The 20,535-nt window shown below is 36.9% G+C and overlaps 1 protein-coding gene across 1 annotated transcript in view; it reads left to right on the top strand.

Annotated features, from left to right (window-relative positions):
- CFAP47 (cilia and flagella associated protein 47) overlaps positions 1–20,535 on the top strand; it is a 343,468-nt gene that overhangs the window by 158,083 nt on the left and 164,850 nt on the right. Inside the window, 5 exon segments of the mRNA XM_064278419.1 lie at positions 3,098–3,248; positions 5,410–5,498; positions 14,005–14,091; positions 15,886–15,956; positions 17,476–17,621. Of these exon segments, the coding sequence (XP_064134489.1) occupies positions 3,098–3,248; positions 5,410–5,498; positions 14,005–14,091; positions 15,886–15,956; positions 17,476–17,621 (544 nt within the window).

Here is a 20,535-nt window from a genome sequence, read left to right as displayed (position 1 = left end):
CATAAATATTTACAGCCTTGGGAATGCTACGGGCAGTTCTACTCTTTCCTATAGGGTCGCTATGAGTCGGAATCGACTCCACGGCAATGGTAATGGGTTCGAGGCAACTGTAGCCAAAAGAAAAGTCAAAATGTCAAGAAGACTACAATTATGACTCACATTCCTGCAGACCTAGGATACTTCCCTGAAGTGGACCACGTATTTGATTCTGAACCTTCTAACACCATCAAGAAGGAAAACCTGGTCGTTTCTATGATTTAATATGAGTACAAAAAAAATTTTTTTTAATCTCTATACTCAAGAGGATATCAGCTCTTCCTGGTTCTAAAACTAGCCACTGGCCTAATAGAAAGTTCATTGTATGATATAATGTTTTTATAGGATTTAACTATAGATCTATAAAAGAATTTCTGACGAGAATTTATTTAGATGATGGTCATATTTGAACACTTCTTTTTTCATCAACTTCCATGGTGATCTAATCCATTACTAGGTCCATTTTACTACATATATCTCAAATTTGGCATCTTTTCCCCTTCTCCATCTCTCACATCATAATTTAATATACCATCATCTTTAAATGGGACTGCTACAAGAGACTCCTAAAAGGCTTCCCTGCAATCCATCCTCTGTATTAGATTTTTCAAATGCAAATTTATCGTATTATTCTTCTGCATAAAATCTTCAGATAGCTTCCTATCACAATTAAGATACAGACCGAAATTTGCAGTATGGTTCACATGGCCCTTCATGGCTGCCTCCTGGTTGTTTCTTGGATCACTGACCCACTTGCTCTCTAAGCTTCAACACCACTGGCCTTTGATCAGTTCTTCAAACACACCATAGTTACTCATACCAGAGTCTTTCTTTCCTCCTCTGTTTAGTCTGGCTAACTCATCCTCATCCTTGTATCCACCTAACATCACTTCCTCTGACCCCTTAGACTGTGTCACATTCTCCATTATATCTTCTCATACCACCTAATAACATTTGTATAATTTGTAATTTTCCCATTTATTTTGTGATGACTTAGTTAAGGTTTCCCATGTCTTATAGAATCTAAGATACAGGAGATCAGGAATAGTGTGTTGTTTCTAATTGTTGCATCTCAAAAACTTAAAACAGCATCTGGAACATCATAAATTATCTATAAATATCAGTTTGAATGCATGAATTAGTGGCTTTATTTCCTAGTAAATTTTAGATTATCTAGTGAAATTCTATATCAGTCACGGGTATCCTAGCACAGAGTTTGAGTGTATATACCCCTCACTCCCCCCCAAAAAAAACCCCAACAATACCTTAAGGTCAAATGTCCTTTGTTTGCAATTAAATTCAAGCCCATGAGTTTTTCATAATGTCCAAGATAATGTCCTTTCATGCAAATTGAGGAGAGTGATGATGACACATATCTGAATAAAAATCACCCCACCTGTTGGATGTGAGTTGTAGTTCTCTCTACCATTTAATTTTGAGATCATTTCTACTGATTTTGAAAGTCCCTTATTGGCTTTACTTCTTGAAGCTCCCTAGTTCCATCCATTCAACAACAATTACACAACAGTTCTGGAAAAGTTAAGCAAAGGACTGGCATCAAGGGAATCCCTTACCATCTCAATTCTCAAATATATGCATCCTAAGTTTTTTTTGTTTAAGAGAGGACAATAGTTGATTGTCTGCACAGGAAAATAACTGTGATATGGCATATAATGCTGACTATGGTAAAAACCCAGAGTAAAAATAAAGGTAAAATTTCCCTGAGATCTAGCACCCACAGCTGCGTTAAGGCAAGGCAAGGCCGAAAGTTTCAGCCAGTGAAGCCATTTTATATATAAACAGTGAGAGCAAGAGTAGTCAAAGGTGCCAGATCCCCATGTCCTTTGCACAGGACAACACTGAAACGAAAGGGGTTTGATGACTACAACGTGGGTAGTAAGACGCTCTGTTGCTGAGGAGCCAATTTAATGCTGCAACTAAGCCATTTTATAGCCTGTAGCTGTACCCTAAGATGTCCCTGGGTGGCACAGTTAATCACTACTAAATGAAAGGTTGGTGGTTCAAACTCACCCAGAGGTGTCTTCAGAAGATAGGCCTGGAAATCTGCTTCTGAGAGGTCATGGCTTTGAAAACCCTATGGAGCCATTCCATTTTGCACACATGGGGCCGCTACAAGTTGGAATCCACTTGATGGCAACTAGCAACAGCAAGAACAGCAGTACCCTGAAGAGGGTGAGGCAGCAAACTTCATACCTCATCAGAAAGCAGGAGGCAGTGTGAAACTGTCTTCTGACAGTCTCTCAGGAGAGATAATGAGAAGTGAGGCAAATGAGAAATGGCCTTTTGGTTGCTCTTCATGAGCCTCCATTCTCTTCTGTTAAGGGAAGATCACTTTCTGCCAAGATTTTTATCAGCTGCAGTTAAGCCTTGTATATGAAGCCTATGTGGAGTCATGCAAGGTTGCCAGGGTACCATAGAATAGCTATTCCACTGCAAGCCGCTAAGTAGATTTCCTCCAAGCCCGTGAATTCTTTGCCATTACACTGTGTTTTAGACTACTGGGTTAAAGATGAAGCAAGATAAACATGTTTTCTTTATTCCTTCTTTTAATTATAGTTTGTTTTTAATAAAAACATGCTACTAATCTACCATTATTTGAATTTTGAGCTTTGAATGTTATTTTCAACAATGCTTTACAGATTTTTTGAATAATTATTCTTTCTTACCTTTTTCTCCCTGTGAGCAAAAACCAGTGACATGACTAAGAATTTGCCTAAAGAACAGCACAAGATGTCGTATGAATTTCACACAAAAAATACACATGTGATTTTCTGTGACTAGCTGTTAGAAAATCCAGTGTTTGGTAGATTATGTGTACATTTGGAAGTTAACTTCATATTTTACAGGATGGATCAATATGTCTTAACTAGCAACAATAACTAGATGGTAGGCATCCTGAGATCTGCAAAACCCTTTAATTTTATTTTGTAGAAGTGAACTAATTACATGATGTAGACACTGGGCACAGGGTCTACATGTAAATGCTTGTTGATTACATTTTCAAACTGAAATGTGTTCTCTTTTATCTTTTATTAAATAGGAACCAAATTAATGTCACTGTGAAATTCATCAGCCGCTTTCTCCATCCAGCTGAAGCTTCACTGCTATTAATTTCAAAACCTAAGAATACAGTTGGAGGTGCTACGATGACTTTTGCTCTGAGGGCAGAAGTCCGCAATTTTCAAGCTATGGTAAGTAAATGTTACCTATTTGTATGAATTTTCTGCTCTTCTCAGGCCATGGAGTGTTGCAAACTCGGTTATAGTCTGAGTTATATCCCTAGGTAGCTCTGGTTCCTTGAAATCGTGTGTGTGTAGACACCAGAAAGACACATATTTACATGCACACGATTCTCGGCTTCTGTGTCTTCAACAATGTTGCTCTAATATGCTTTCTTGGAAATAAGTCTCTACTTTTATAACAGAAGTTGAAAGAAATTGTATGGAGTGTTAGTTATGGTCACTGTGTTAAAATTATATTTATTCTTTTCATGAAGGGACCATTCACTCTACACATAGAAGCTCAAATGCCCTTCTGCCATGGGGTCTGTGGCTTAAGTTAAAGGAGTCCCTGGGCCTGTGTCTTACAGTGTTTTATTTGGATTAAAGGTTGTTGGCTTGTGCAGCAAAGAAGATGTTTGTGTTTCTGACAGGAACATTTATCAATTTATCTTGGATGTCCCGTGGAGCAAAGCCATTATAAAGATAATGTCAAGCTTGGCATTTATTGAGAGGTGATGATGTTCCAGACAGAGTTCTAAGTGTTTATATCTCAAAGGGTGACAAGAAGACTTTTGAAATCTGTGTCAAATGATTGTGTTATTATTATAGCTGGTGTTTAGTAGACATTACCATGCCTACATATTTTTTTCTACCATGGATATATGGTAAAGAACAAGTAAATTTGTTATGTTGCCAGATTCCCCTATGGATTATAAAGAATTTTAGATGGACAGGGATAAGAGTGATGGTGGGAGGGCTGATTGGTGGGCAGATGAGTGAGAAGTGTATTACGATGCTCACATCAACTGAGGGGCTTATTAGAAATGACATCCAGGACAGGAAGTGGGAATTCCATTGTCATTGAGTTGTATGTTAGGATCTCCTGATTGTCTCCTGAATAATTTGTGTGAAAAGGTTGAGAAGTTTGAGTGTTCATTAACACTTAAACTTCTTAACCTTCTGGCACAAATGCTTTGAAACAAGACACAGCTTTGCTACATGTGGCTAAGAGAAATGCCTGAATTAAGCCTTTCATTAACCTGGTTCTGAAAAAGAAAAACTGACTTCTAAAGCTCATGTGGTCCCTGTTTATTTCCCCCATCTGGCCGCTCATGATGTTAAGTCAGAGGAGGTGGATTGGATAATAATGGAGAAGTAAGGCAAGAATATGATCAGTCTAAAAATGTAGAAGTTCTTGTAATTTTTTCCTCATGGAAGTGTTGCCGGGAGGAAACCTCAAGTTCGGCTTGGCGTGACTTGTTATAGCCCATAAACAAAAGGCCGGGGTGGGAGATCAGAAAGACACCTTTATTTCATAATGCAAGGAAAGGAGCAGTTGGGGCTGTTGCCTCCAAGACTGCTTGCAGGCAGCCTGGGGAGGTGGGCTTTACAGAGAGCAGGCAAGGGAATGTAAATTCATCATGAATATTCAGGAGTGATGCAGGCACTCAGAGCTTGGGGATGACTATGCACTTTCTTTAGACAAAGCGTCCATCCTGCAGGATGGAGGAAGAAGTTGATTTGCCTTCATTAGCATGTTAAGGCTCCACCCAGATGTGGGTTGAGGCCGTCTATGGCCCATTCTGTGGTTATCTTGTCAAGGACAATTTCAGAAGAAAGTGCAAGTGCAGCTTATTCTGCTCAGTGTAGGAGGAGAAGCCAGAGTAGGTGTTAGAAGGATTGGGCTCTGAGGCTGCCTGCCTCAGAAGTCCACTGGGTAATTGTAAGGACAGGGAGTCCACGTTCTTGCACACTTACAAACACGGATATTCTCTCTCTCTGCTGCCTCTTTCTTATGCCATACATATTAGGTATATGATTGATTAATTTTCAAATGCAAGATCATGTTCAGTTGTAAACAAAATTGATTTTACGGAAATTAATTTGTAAGAAAAATATTTTGACAAGTAGTTAACAAGCACAGTACTGTGGATGTGTGATCAGGTAAAACATATTTTTTATCCTTTCCCTCCCAGATTTTAACAGTACAATATTTGTGGGAAGAGGGGAATTCTATAAATTTATATCAGTTTAATATTTAAATGGAACACTTTGTACTTTAAGTTTCTGTTTTATACTTCAGGATATTCATTTTTCTTATTATGATTGAGTTTTTTTTCCTTTACTTTAGGATGTTATAAAATGCAAAACTCCGTGTTACCAATGGAAAGAAATCACTGTTAAAGTTAAAAGCCATTTCCAAACTGCTGGGGAATTCAAGTAAGTGATTGTTTGGGTGTAAATTAACTGCGGTTAGCCACCTCCAGTCTTAACTTAAATATGTAATTTTCTTCATCTCTTCAACCTGAACAATTCTAAGGAGAGATGATATGTATTTATATTCTTAGAAACTTATAAGCATCATCACATAAAAATGAGCGAATAATGAAGGTAAGACAATTTTCCTTGAAATGCTATTTGATCTATATAAAGCTGACTGATCCCTTCGAATTTATAAATTTTGTCTACAAACTTTTTGTTTGCTAAGATTCAGTGCTCTTTCATTAATTTAAATTTATAATAGCCTTTTTGTATTTCTAATGTGATTCCATCTGTTAAAATCCACAACCAAACTATTGATTCGACAGAAAATGCACTTTTACTTATGGCATCATGGTTAATTAATACTGCACGTTCAATGTACATGTGTCCATCTTGAGATTAAAAAAAAGGAAAAGATTGGAGATGAAAAGACAATAAAATACTTAAATATTATTTAAGGACATACAAGACAAATAACTTGTACTAAATGAATTTGTTAAAATTCCTACAATTTTGTATGTGGAGGGAGAAGATGGATGATGATACCTTATATACTGCTTAAATTACGACCTATTCTTGCCCCAGCTTTAGAAATCAAATCCCCATAACAATATCTAAGTTGAGACCTGGAAGTTACATACATGATTGTGTTTTAACTTTTGAAATTTTCCAGTTCTTTTAAGTATTATATGCATAGACTTTTTATATTTTCTTATTGGCAATATGAATCATTGTGGAGAAAACAGAAATTCTTTTGTTGAGAGTATCATTTATGACTTTATGTTTTCCATGTTCATGTGAGGGAGAACTGTAATTTTGGCAAAGGGTTACATCGGAGTATAAGGAACAAAAAATACCCGAATGTGTAGCATTAATCCGGTATTGACATATGCTTTTTGAAGTCAGAACCAAGCGTCTGACTGCAGTTCTCCAGAGAAAAATAAGGTCAAACGTGCTTAGCTTTGCATTCTAGTGTTAAAAAAAAAAAAAAAAGCAGAAGAAAAATCTCAAAGTTCCAAGAGTTGGGAGAATATCGTAGTTATATATTTCCCCCAAATTTGGTAATATCTTATTTTTTGATAATTTATCTTAACCCGGTGCCCTTGAATTCATAACTCCTTGTGAGGGGAAGTGGTGTTTGGTAGAGTACAGGATAAGTTAGTTGGCATAGTGTGAGGTAAAGGTCCAACTTCCTTCCTTGCATGTGGCTCTCCAGTTATCCCAGAAACATTTAAAAAGAATATATTGTGGTAAAATATATGTAACAAAATATTTGCCATTTTAACTATTTTTAATTTTACAATTCAGTGGCATTAATTATATTGACCATGTTATATAACCATAACCACTATTCATTTTCAAATGTTTTTCACAACTGAACACAGAAACTTAAATAACTCCTGATTTCCGGCTCACCTCGGCCTGTGGTAATCACTAATGAACTTTTGTCTCTATGCATTTGCCTATTCTAGATATTTCTCACAACATTTTGTCCTTTTCTGTCTGACTTATTTTGCTCAGTATGTTGTTTTCAAGGCTTATCCATGTTGTAGTATATATCAGAAATTCATTTCTCCTATGGCTAAATAGGAAACCCTGGTGGCGTAGTGGTTAAGAGTTATGGCTGCTAACCAAAAGGTCAGCAGTTCGAATCCACCAGGCACTCCTTGGAAACTCTATGGGGCAGTTCTACTCTGTCCTATAGGGTTGCTATAAGTCAGAATCGACTCGACAGCAACAGGTTTGGTTTTATGGCTAAATAATATTCTATTGTATGGATATACCACATTTTGTTTATCCATTCACCTGTTTATGAACACATGAACAGGGTTGTTACGGGTTGATGAGCACATAAAAACATTGTTTCCAGCTTATGGCTTTTGTGAATAATGCTGCAGTGACCATTAGTGTTCAAGCCTGAGTCCCTGCTTTCAAGTCTTTTGTATATAAAACTACTAGTGAAATTGCTGGGTCATATGGTAGTTCTAGTTTAAGTTTTTGAGGAACCTCCAAACATTTCCAAAGCAGTTGAAGCATTTATCCCCAAGTATTTTATTCGTTTTATTGTATTATAAATGGAATTATTTCCTTAATTTCATTTTCAGACTATTCATTGCAAGAGTATTGAAATACTATTGATTTTTATATTTTTATCTTTTATCTTACAACATTGCTCAACTCATTTATTAGTTTTAATAGTTTTAGAGTGGATTCCTTAAGATTTTCTATATACAAGATCATGTCATCTGCAAATAGAGATAATTTTACTTCTTCCTTTCCAATCTGGATACATTTTACTTATGTTTCCTGCCTGATTTGCCTGATTAGAACCTCCAGTTGAATGTTGAGTAGAAGCGGCAACATTGGCCATCTTTATCTTGTTCTTGATCTTAGGATAGAAAGGATCCTTTTTCTCACCATTTTGAGTGCGATGTTAGCTGTGTGCTCTTCAAAGATGCTCTTTATCAATTTGAGTTATTTTCCTTCCATTTCAAAGTTGTTGAGGGCTTTTTGTAATTCGAGTATGTTGGATTCTTTCAAATAAATTTTTGTGTTTGTTGAGATTATCATGTGATCTTTGTTTTTTATTCTATTAATACATTACATTAGTTGATTAGTTGATTAAACTAGCCTTGAATTCCTGGGGGAAATCCCAGTCCATCATTGTGTTACCTTTTTAGGGTTGCCATAAGAAAATATCAGAAATTCAGTGGTTTACAAGAAGAGAAACTTATTGTCTCCCAATTGTATAGGATATGAGTCTAAAATCAGGGTGTTAGTGGTATACATTCCTTGTGAAGGCCCTGAGGGAGAATCTGTTCCATGTCTCTCTCCTAGCTTCTGATAATGGCGGGAAATCCTTGGCATTCCATGGTATTCCTTGGTTTACAGGTTCGATTTCTGCCTCCATGGTCACATGACCATCTTCCCTCTTTGTGTATCTTCCCTTTTATAAACCAAAAGAACAAGCAGTTCGAATCCCTTTTATAAGAACACCAATATTATTGGATGGACCCTCCCTACTTCAGAATGACCTCATGTTGACTTAACTGATAACATCCTCAAAATTTTCCTTTCTTGTGATGTCTTTGTGTGGTTTTGGCCTCAGGGTATTACTGGCCTCATAAAATGAGGTGAGAGATGTTCTCTTCTATTTTTTAAAAAGTATTAAAACAAAAATCATATTAAGTCAATAATAGAAGTTGATTGAAGTTTATTTAATATATGATTTACCAATCAGAACAGCATTTCCAACTAGAGAGCCAAAAAAGTTCCCAAAAAGAAAAATCTTTTGCAGATTCTTATACTCTAGCATATCACTAGTAGTCATACATTGCCATGGAAACAGGGCCAGAATAACTTGTGGACATGCAGCATTCTCTTGAAGAACAATTCAGATAATTACTAATTTACCCAAAAACATAGCTGTAGTCTGAGCTTTGGAGTTTCTGTTGTCGAAACTGCACATAGATAATTTTTTAAAAGAGTACAATGTCTAAGGCATACGTTTTTTACTAATTGGCATAGTGGTTAAAGCAATCAACTGCTAACCGAAAGGTCGGCGGCGGCGGCTCTGCAGGGGAAACTTGTGGCAGTCTGCTTTTGTAGAGATTTACAGCCTTGGAAACCATATGGGGTTGTTATGAGTCAAAATGGACTCGATGGCAGTGGGTTTGGTTTTTTGGATATTGTTTGATTTGAAGGTTACTTTTAGGAAGTCGGTTTTATGGCCTAGCATGTGGTCTATCCTGTATGTTCATGAGAAAAAAAATGTGTATTCTGCTGATGCTGGGTGGCATGTTCTATAGGTGTCTGTTAGATCTAGTTGGTTTATAATATTAAGTCTTCTGTTTTCCTTGTTGATCTTCTACCTAGTTGTTCTGTACATGACTGAAGTGTGATATTGAAGTCTCCAACTATTATTATTGAATTGTGTATTTCTCCCTTCTTTTATGTCGGTTTTTGCTTCATGTATTTTTGTGCTTTGTTATTAGATGCAGATATGTTTATAATTCCTATATCTTCATGCAGGATTGGCACTTTCATCATTATATGTCCCTTTTTATCTTTAGGAACTTTTTTGTGTTAAAGTCTATTATGTCTGAGATTAGTATAGCCATTCAAGCTTCTCGTGTTTGATTTTTGTACAATATACTTTTTTCCATCCTTTCAAACTATTTGTATCTTGAAATCTAATGTGTGTCTCCTGTTCATTTTTTTTCTTTCTTTCTGCTACTCAGAATGGATAATCTGAACTGACCTATTTTCAAGTGCACCAGTTCTTTCTCTTGTCATCTCAAATCTTTTGTTGAGGCCTTCTAGTGATTTATTTATTTCATTTATTATACTTTTCCAATCCAGAATTTGTAATTGATTCTTTTGCATAAATTCCCTTTATTGATATTCTTTATTTGTTGAGATATCATCCTTATACTTTCCTTTATCTCTTTAGAAATGATTTCTATTAGTTATTACAACACATTTATAGTAGCTGATTTAAAGTCTTTGTCTGGTAAGTCCAATATCTGGAATCACTCAGGAACAGTTCCTATTAGCTGCTTTTTTTCTGTATATGGAGCATATCCCATTTCCTTTATATGGCTCATATATATTTTTGTTGTTGTTAAAACTGGGTATTTTAGATACTGTGTATTGCAGATAATAGAGCACCTCTGGGAATCAGTACTCCACAGGATTTGTTGGTTTTACTGTTTGATATTGTTGTGATTGTTGTTTCTGCTGTCTGCTTATTTGATAACTTTACAGGACTAATTTGGTAAAATCTGTATTCCCTATATTGAGGAAGACCCTCAACAAGATGGATTGACACTATGGTTGCAACTGTGGGCTCAAGTATAATAACAACTATGAGGATGGCACAGAACAGGGCAGTGTCTCATTCAGTTCTATACAGGCTCGCTGTGAGTCGGAATCGATTCCATGGAACCTAACAACAACAATATATTCCCTATAGAGTAGAGCCACTGAAATCTTGCTTGGTTTGTTTTCTGGTCAACTAATGACTGGTCAGAGATATCCTTAAATACCGTGAGCCAGTAAATCTTCAATTCTTTGCCTAGGGGTATGTTTTTATTGGGGCACATCTTCCATGCTCCAGCAGATAAAGACCCTGTCTTAGCCTTCACTTCTTACTTGCATATGACCTCAAGGTCAATCAGTAGTAAAGTATTGGAGTCCTCTGAGGACTTTCCTGGGTATGGGCAGAGCACTGCACATGTGTACAGCCTTTTAAAAAAACAAAAACCCATTGCTGTTGAGTTGATTCTGACTCATAGAGACCCTATAGGACAGAGTAGAACTGCCTCCTAGGGTTCCCAAGGCTGTAATCTCTATGGAAGTAGACTGCCGCATCTTTTTTCCACAGAACGGCTAGTGGGTTTGAGCTGCTGACCTTTCGGTTAGCAGCTGAGCACTTAACCACTGCACCAGTAGGGTTCCTTATACAGCTTTCTATACTCCCAAAATATGTCGGAGATCTTCCACTCCCCTCCCCATATGCAACTTGTTCTCCAGATTTTTTGAAGTTTTGGCTAGGCTTAAACTGGCACAGCAACCTCAGGCAAGTTTGCCACTGATTGTTTTCAACAAAGGGCCTGGCAATAGGTGTTTTCCCTAGAGCCACATCAAGTGAAGACAGCATCCTGCAAATTGCGGTTTTCCAAGGAAATTCCAGACAGGATAATTGGTGACAGTGATGGGAGGATGGGACTTTTTAGAGTTCAACCTTAGTCTGACCATCTGGTGGCTGCAAAACTGAGGGTTTTCATAGATAGCCCTGGTGATGCAGTGGTTAAGAGCTCATCTGCTAACCAAAAGGTTGGCAGTTCAAATCCACCAGCTGCTCCTTGGAAACCTTATGGGGCAGTTCTGCTCTGTCCTATAGGGGCACTATGAGTTAGAATCAATTTGATGGCAATGGGTTTGTTTTTGGTTTGGTTGCAATGCTCCTGGTTTTCAAGGCTACTACAAATCTGCAGAGAGGAATATGGAAATTGGTCAAGTTACAACACCATAAATCCTGGTGCTTTTACTGAGGTTAGGCAGTTTTTTTCTTGAATAAACGCTATTCAGAATGTTGCAAACCTTTGGCTAATTCTCAGAGTTCTGAAAAAGTTGATTTTGAAAATTTTCTCCTGTGTTTTTGTTGCCTTTCTATGGAGGGGCAGATTTATGGTGGTTCTCACTCTGCCATTCCCTGCCTTTGCTTTATTGATTATTCTCTGGATAAAATTGTGATCTTTGAACTAGCAGCATTGACATTGCCTGGGAACTTATTAGAAACACAGAATCTCAGGCCTACTATAATTTTACTGAATCAGAATCTGCATTTAATGACAGCCCCAGAGGATTTGTGTGTACATTAATGTTAGAGGAATGCTGGTCTAGATCAGAATTACTCAGTGGTGTATCCATATATCATTTGGAGAGCTTGGATTAAATGGAGAGCCATGAGACCCATGCCAGACCTAATGAATCAGAGTTCACATATACAGAATCTTGGGAATCTCCATTTTGAACAAGTGCCCCAGATAATTATGATGAACATTCAAGTTTGAGAACTACTGAAAGTGAAATTGTAGTAATCAAATAGGATTTTTTTTTTCATTTTAATAGTTTGTATTTCAATTATACAATTAATATTTCGATCTGTTTTAAGGAAACCATGTTCATTGTAATTAACCAAAACCAAACCCATTGCCATTTGGGTCGATTCCGACTAGTAGCGACCCTGTAGGACAGAGTAGAAGTGCCCCTGTAGAGTGTCCAAGGAGCACCTGGTGGATTCCAACCACCAACCTTTTGGTTAGCAGCCGTAGCTCTTAACCACTACGCCACCAGGGTTTCCTCATTGTAATTAAGCAGGGACTAATCAAATAGAAACACATGGACTGATATTTTATCTCATTTATATACATGCAGTGTACGAATGATCTAATATTTATTATATTGGCTTAGTCTTTTGATTTGTGTGTCCAATTGCATTATCTTTGTGACTGTTTTTCAGCCAGAACCAATTATCACCAAAATAAATTGCTCCAATTCACCTTGGAGTTATAGAAATATAAAGAAACATTGGATTTTTTCTACCTTATAAGTTTATGACACTTAAATGAGAATTTAGTGCCTGATTTTAAATTACTCTATGGAGATGAATTCTTCCTTACGTATTTGCCTAAGTGTAACTTTACAATGATAATATAGGCGCATGTGGTAGACTGTCACATGTGTTGCACAGTTCATAAACAAAACCAAAACCAAACCCGTTGCCATTGAGTTGATTCCAACTCATAACAACCCTTTTACTACAGTCAATTTTGCCTATTGAAACGTTTTTAGTAGATAGTATTCGTACAATTTCTTTCAACTTTAATAGGAAAGCATCAGACATATCAAGTTAAAACTAAAGGACCAAATCTCATGTTAACATTCAAGTCTTAGGATTTATGTGAAAGTGATAACATTTTCGTGTGTGTGTATGGTTGTGTGTTTGTATGTGTTATCAAGACTAAATCATATTTGGTTAATTTTATTACTGGTCTGCTTTTTTATTTTAAAGCTAATATTGTGGGACCTTAATAATGGTTTCTTTTACAAATACAGTTTGGAAACGTGTTAAGACCCTGGGTGGAGCAAATGGTTTTTGCTGAATTTCTAACCTAAAGGTTGGCAGTTCAAATGCACCCAGCAGCACCACAGAAGAAAGTCCTGACTGTTTCTGTAAAGATTACAGCCAAGAAAACCCTGTGGAGCAATCGTATGCTGTAACACACGGGGTTGTCCTGAGTCAGAACAGGCTCAATGGTAATTGGTTTAACAGGTTCACCTCTGCAGGTAGAAGTAGGCATTCCTCCATGACTCATCATTACATCTTATATCTATTGCTGGATTGTCACTTCCACACTATTTTCCCACTGCAATATGGGAGTCTCTATAACTTTTGAATGAATGAGTGTTGTCATAGAGGAGGGACTGCATTACCCTGTGATTTCAGAAGATTGGCATAATTATTGATGCACTGATTAACAAGCTACCTACATCTCATATCCACTCCTGATAGAAACACTTCTTTTTTTGGAAGTAGGATTAGAAATTATGAAATGTGTACAACTCCAGCAATGCATTAGACCGGAGTGTGATTTCCTCTTAGTCTCTGGAATATAATTAGAGCAGGCGTTTCTGTTCTAAATTTCCCTGCTGTGAGAATTCAGTGTTGTCACTGCATATAAAAAATATTATATTTCACATATTTCCATTCCAAATCTTTCCCTCCTTTCTAACATATGTGTTTTGAGTTGGAGAACATTTGGACTTATTAAACTGCATAATTTACTCCGACTCTGTTTTTTCTGAATGATGAGAAAATTTAAAGGAAGAGTGTTTTGTGGCCATCTGAATTTTGGTACTGTAGAATTTTAAATAATTCTTGCTTTATTTATTTCAGTATCATATTGGTGGAGTCCTCAACATTTGTAACTTCACCATCACAATTAAATGAATCTGGACAGCTCACTAGCCACATGAACCATGGGTAAATGTTTATGTTTTTTATACTCCTAATTATCTGAGGGAAAGTTCTGCAAAATTTGTATTTAAGTAAATTTTCTTTACATCTGCATAATTCTCATTTATTCAAAATGTTTTATTTATATTCCTCACGCTTTTATACAAATATGTTTATGTGATACTAGGTTCATGTGCGTGAAAACTGAGTAAATCTCCACTTGATAAATACTTAAGGTTATTTCACCTACTTTGTGAGGTCTGAATTTGGTTTAGAAAGGACCCTGACTTTTGGATGGAGAAGCAGAGATATGGCTTTATATTTCTCATCTGTTTTAAACTATAGAATAGCTCTTCAAGGGGAAGTAGGATAGAAAGCGATATTGCCAAGGTTAAAGAAATTCAGGCAGAAAGAAAATAATGCAAATGTCTCTTAATTAAATGCATGCTTAGGTTGACCATTACTTCCCTGTTGTTTTGTTTAGTTTACACCTTTGTTTATCACCTCCTATGGTTTTTTTTTTTAGGGCTTGACAGGAAACCCTGGTGGAAATAGTGGTTAAGTGCCATGGCTGCTAATCAAAAGGTCAGCAGTCCGAATCCACCAGGTGCTCCTTGGAAACTCTATGGGACGGTTCTGCTCTGACCTATAGGATTGATTTGAGTCAGAATCGACTCGAAAGCACTTTTTTTTTTTTAAGGCTTGACAGCATCAGTGTCACCCTTCTGGATGCAAAAAAGTCTCAGCAGGCAGGGACTGGACAATTTTGATAACATAGGAATTTCCAGTGCATCAGGAACCATTAGGGTGCTTGTACAGATCTTGCTAAGATTAAAGTATGTATATTTTCCAGATGTTAATTGTATTCAAGGCAGTGTTTTTTGGAGAATATAAGACTTGCCTCTATTATAAGACATTTGGCATCTCTATTGGTTGTTCTGTGAGAAAAGGTGTTAAAGAAGGTAACAGTTTTCTTTCACTGCATTTGTATTATTGAAAGCTCATTTCATGCTTAAGACATTCAAAGCATTGCTTTCACATTTAGCTATAGTGAAAATTAAAGCATGAATTAATACATGGAGGTATAAGGTGGCATTATAGATACCATAAGAATAGGAAATGTTAGGTATTTGATGTTAATTTCTTTGTAGATGTAAAATGCTGGTATTGCTAACCACTCCGGTAAGCGGTTCTAGATTTTTTTCTCTCTTTAGTCCCTTGCTGCTTAAGTGGCTGCTTTGTGATTCTAGATTTTGCCTGAACTGACCTTGAGAAATTTGGCAAAACTTGATGGGTTCTGGAAGATATAGAACCTTTCAAGGGAGGCAGTTGCTTCAGACGGTGATATGTTAATTAATTTTCAGAAACACAACCAGAGTCTCCTTCTACGCTTATGAGAAAGAAGTAAATGTGGAACCAATGAACCGAGAGAAGAGAATTTTTCAAGAAAGCAAATGTTAAAACCACTTTTGAAGAGAGTACCTATTTAGTCCTAAGTTGAAACCACTTACTTTTGAGTCATTGGATTTAGATATTTGTTATTTTTATCATCTTCAAATTTGTACTTCTCTTCAGTATTTGAAAAGTGCATCATTTTTACAAAAAAAAAAGTTGTTATAAATATGGATAAGTTAGTTTATTTTTTTGTATTATTTTTAAAATTTCTAAAAACAATATAAAAATTGAATGATTTTTGAAATACATTAGTGGTCTTGCTTGCCATATTACAGGCAGCCATAATTTTTAAGGCTCTATAAAATTAAGTAGAGAATTGTTTTTGAGTTTTGTTTGTGGTGTTGTTTTCCTTTTTACTTTTGACAGTGATACTGTGAGTAGCAGTGAATATAAAACTCCTGGGACTTATTCTCATTACCAAAATGCCTTCAAAACCTGTGAGTAACTCAAAGAGAAGCTTTTCTGTGTTTTCATGTGTGATTTTTATGTGCAGAGCATAATGTGGAATGAAATAGTCAACAGAGGGTGTGTTATGAAGTAGGCGAATGATGCGCTGTGGGAATTGCTGACTGGATAGGAGGCGGAAGTGCTCCTCCCTTTGGAGCACTTTGCCCACGCCCCTTTCACTGCAGAGCTTGAGTTTCCTCACCTGCACAATGAACATGTTTGGTTACATGGCCTTTATGTCTCTTTTGGCTTCTTTTGAATTGTTTAAACCTATTTAGGTGATAAATATCACCAGGTTTAGGATGGTAAAAAGAGCAAAGGTTTGCCCTCTTATGTAAAATAACTGCAAGTCTAGAAATGATGAATAGAATGATGAATAGGACCATGGGTATAGGAATGTTCTGGTTATCTATAGCTGCGGAACAAACTGCCCCAGATGTGGTGGCATAAAACAACAAAAAATGTTGGTCAATATTATCTGTCCCACTGCTGAAGTGACTGGGCTTAGCTAGGTAACTCTTGTTCAGGGCCTGTTATATAGTTACGGTCAGATGGTGACTGGTGCTTCAGTCATCTCAAAGGCTTCCTCGGTCACATGTCTGATGGTTAATGCTGCCTGTCGGCTGGAACTTCAGCTGGGACTGTTGGCCTGGACACTTACACATGGCCTCTCCATGTGGCCTGAAATCCTTCACAAACAGATGTTGTTACATCTCCTGGTCTAGTGTCAGAAGTCACACCACATCACTTCTGCTGCATTCTAGCATTTAATTTGTTAGAATCAAATCTTTAAGGCTGGCCCATATTCAAGGCAGTATCAAATAATTTGTAAATATATTTTAAAATCACAAAAAGGTGTGTGTGTATGCCAAGCATATAAAACAATCTTTTTTTCTTGTTCAGGGTGTCCATTACACTCTATAATGTGAACCATTCATTACAGAGTCCACACAAAGTTGGAGATTCCTGGGTGACTCCTTTGCTACATATATCTAGGCTAATTTTAAACTGTAGTGAAGTTCCCTTGTAATGAAATTGTTTATTAGGGAATCTTTAATAAAAAAAAACACAAAGTTGGAGATTCCTGGGTAACTCCTTTGCTACATATATCTAGGCTAATTTTAAACTGTAGTGAAGTTCCCTTGTAATGAAATTGTTTATTAGGGAATCTTTAATAAAAAAAAAACACAAAGTTGGAGATTCCTGGGTAACTCCTTTGCTACATATATCTAGGCTAATTTTAAACTGTAGTGAAGTTCCCTTGTAATGAAGTTGTTTATTAGGGAATCTTTTAATAGAGGATAGTAATTGTGTTTTTTAGTAAATCAAGTCTGACCTGGGGCTACCCGTACTTTCATTAACAAATGTCTCATCTTCTAATCTCAAGCGCTAATCCTTTGAAATGTTTTAATTGATCCCAAAACTTTAATCCCTAATAGAAAAAACTACTTTCTTTGAACAGCACTTATGAAATGATATGAAAACATGTTCTGTTTTATATCCTGGCAGCAATTAGATCCAGTTTCATCAAAGAGTTCTTCTGCTCCGCCCGTACTATTTATCTGGGAGTGAAAGGGTCTTCAAGCCTGGAAATCTTCTTTCTTCCCTTTGACATGCAAACGCGCTACTGTGTCATCATCCTGAGCAACCCAAAGGTGAGGACAGAATTGTGATCTGTGCTTTCAGCATGGACATTCACCTTAATGGAGTAACAAGCATAGGTACCTTAAAGGCAGCTGGAGGTCTTGGGAAGGCTGGGGTTCTGCTCTGTGACCAACAGTCCCCTCCCTCAGCAACCCTTCTTGCAAACTCTCAGATCATAGCCATAACTGAGACAAAACATTGATGTTTCCATTTCCAGGATATTGTGGGCTGAATTGTGCCCCTCCCCCAAAGATATAGTCCTTACCCTGGTACCCGTGAATGCAACTGTTTATAGAAATAAAGTCTTTGCATATATACTCATGTTAAGATGAGGTCCTACTGGAATAGGGTGGGCTCTAATGCGATGACTGGTGTCCTTATAAGAGGAAGGAAACTTGGACACAGACACTCGCAAGGAGAAGGCCATGTGAAGGCAGAGGCAGAGATTGGAATGATGTGTCTACAAGCCAAGGAATGCCAAGGATTGCCAGTGACCACTTGAAACTAGGAGAGAGCCACAGAACAGATTCTTCCTCAGAGCTCCCAGAAGGAATTGACCCTGGTGATACCTTGACTTTGAACTTCTGGCCTCCAGAACTGTGAGAAATAAATTCCTGTTGTTCTAAGCCCCCCAATTTGTGGTAATTTGCTATGGCAGCCCTAGGGAACTAATACACAGGAGTTATAAGAGCCAAGAAATGAGTAGTCCAGTCTTTATTGTCCCTACTTGGCTCAGGTACGTTTATGAGAGTTAACAAATGAGAGAAGAAAGTGACACTGAGACATCACTGATTGACAAGCTTCAAGTCCTCCTTTGCTTCATCACATTATCTATACCTGTTTCTCCCTTCTTTAAAAAAAAAATCATCTTTTACAACAATCCTCTACTCTGATTTCTTTCGCACTCCCTTATGGCATAACATGACCAGGCTCCTTCCACCCATAGACACAAGGACATTCATTGAAAGTGCCCTATGTTTATATGAAAATCCCTGAGAGCTAAAGTTGCTTTACTTCTCAAGTCTCCCAGTTATTCAAAGGTTGTAAGCTATAGCCTGAAATTTAGTTTTTATATAGTTCGTATAGCCCCCAATTCAAGAAGAGCAGCTCCAAGAGTGTATGTTAAAAAAAAAAAAAAGTAAATCATTTTATTTGGTATAGCAGTATTGTCACTTTGCAGGTGGGAAAACTGAGGCTTGGAAATAGCATAAGAACTATACTAGGGCCTGCTGCTGGTAAGTGGCTGGACCAAGCCTCACGGCTGGATTTTCTGATCCCAGATTCCATATACTTTTCTTACCCTCTTCCTTTTCTTCACCCATAATATATGCTTCTAAATCTCCAACTCATATTATTCCACTTCCCTATTAAAAACTTTCCCCAGATTATTTTAATTCGTTTCTGATAAGATGTGTTTCTGTAGGTATTAGTCAGTTATTCCCCTCTCTCAAAAAAAAAAAAAAAGTAGTCTGACGCAGTTGTATGTACTTCATGGTTTATTCGGAAGATCTGTTGGGTTCTTCCTTTATTATTCTTCCAGTGGCATTTTGGAAACTTGCCTGTGAAGCAATGAAGTTAATTTTTAGTTGTCCTTATATGGTATTCTCATTATTTTGTAGTCATATCTAGCACATTGTCTTAATTAAACCAGCCTGAAAAATTAGGCCTGAAATTTTAGGGTAGATAAAGAATAGTGACTAAACCATGCTTTTAGAACTCAAACTAGTCCTCTTTTATAGACAGCTTTTCCTAAGACCTTTCTATCAATTCACTGTCATGATGGTCTCATTAGAAAGCCCAATTTGTCACATATAGAGGTTAATATCTGCAAACAAATACTTACTGAGCACCTACTATATACCAGGCACTATGCAGGGCTCTAGAAGTGCAGATAATAATCTCAGTCTTCAAAGTTGCTAAACAAGGAATTTATTCTCAAGGACAAGCAAAAAGTAACACTAGTTGTGAGTAAATTCTAAATGATTGCAGAGAGAAGCCCCATGGATGCAGAGTGGAGGCGTGCCAGACCTTATTGTGGCTCTTATCTGTATTAGCTATCTATAGCTGTGTAACAAATTACTACAAATGTATCGGCTTAAACCTACATACATTTATTTTCTCAGTTTCTGTGGGTCAGGAGTCCAGGAACGACCTGGATAGGTTCTCTTGCTCAATGTCTCACAAGTCTTCAGGGATCACCCACAACTAGGTTCTCCAGAGGCATGACTATGCAAAGATCTACTTTCAAGCTTCCTGAGGTTGTTGGAAGAATGCACTCTCTTGTGGCTATGAGATCCATGAAACTTTTGTCTTCAAAGAAGAGAGAAAGAGAAAAAGAGAGAGAGAGGCTAACTCTAGGGAGAAGGTTTTATAGCGTTACCCTCTCCCAGACACTGCCATGAGTCAATCTAAGAAGGCAGTTTACAGCACTCAGGATATAGCCCAAAATCCATCAGTTATGTGTATACTATGTTGAATGTCTATGCAATGAAGTAACAGTTATTGTAAAGAGGAATTGTACTTACCTAGTTTCCACAGGATCATTTATACATGAAAATAATATAACTTATTAAATATGTAAAATAGAGTTGAATTTTACACTTAAAATTACAACTTAGGAAGAAAATTGCAGTTTTATAGTAATATTAAATCTTATTTTTTTAATTTTCTTTAAAGGAATTTGTTTAACTGAATTCCTGTGCATCAAAATTCGTGAAAAATAGGAACTACAGTGTGATCAGTAGTTTGATCAAATGTGTCACAATTGCTTTCATATATTTACACTATAACCCTAGAAAATGCCAAGGTTAATTCTCAATAGCATATATAGTAAGTTAGTTGATTTTACTGTTCGAATTAAACTATTGGAATATTATTTGCCTCCATAAATTTACATCAATTAATCAAAATCTAATCACACTTAAG

This window comes from Loxodonta africana, chromosome X, assembly GCF_030014295.1.
Source record: "Loxodonta africana isolate mLoxAfr1 chromosome X, mLoxAfr1.hap2, whole genome shotgun sequence".
Lineage (NCBI taxonomy): Eukaryota > Metazoa > Chordata > Mammalia > Proboscidea > Elephantidae > Loxodonta > Loxodonta africana.
Note: the sequence above shows the minus strand (reverse complement) of the source record. Positions and strands in the feature narration are given on the sequence as shown.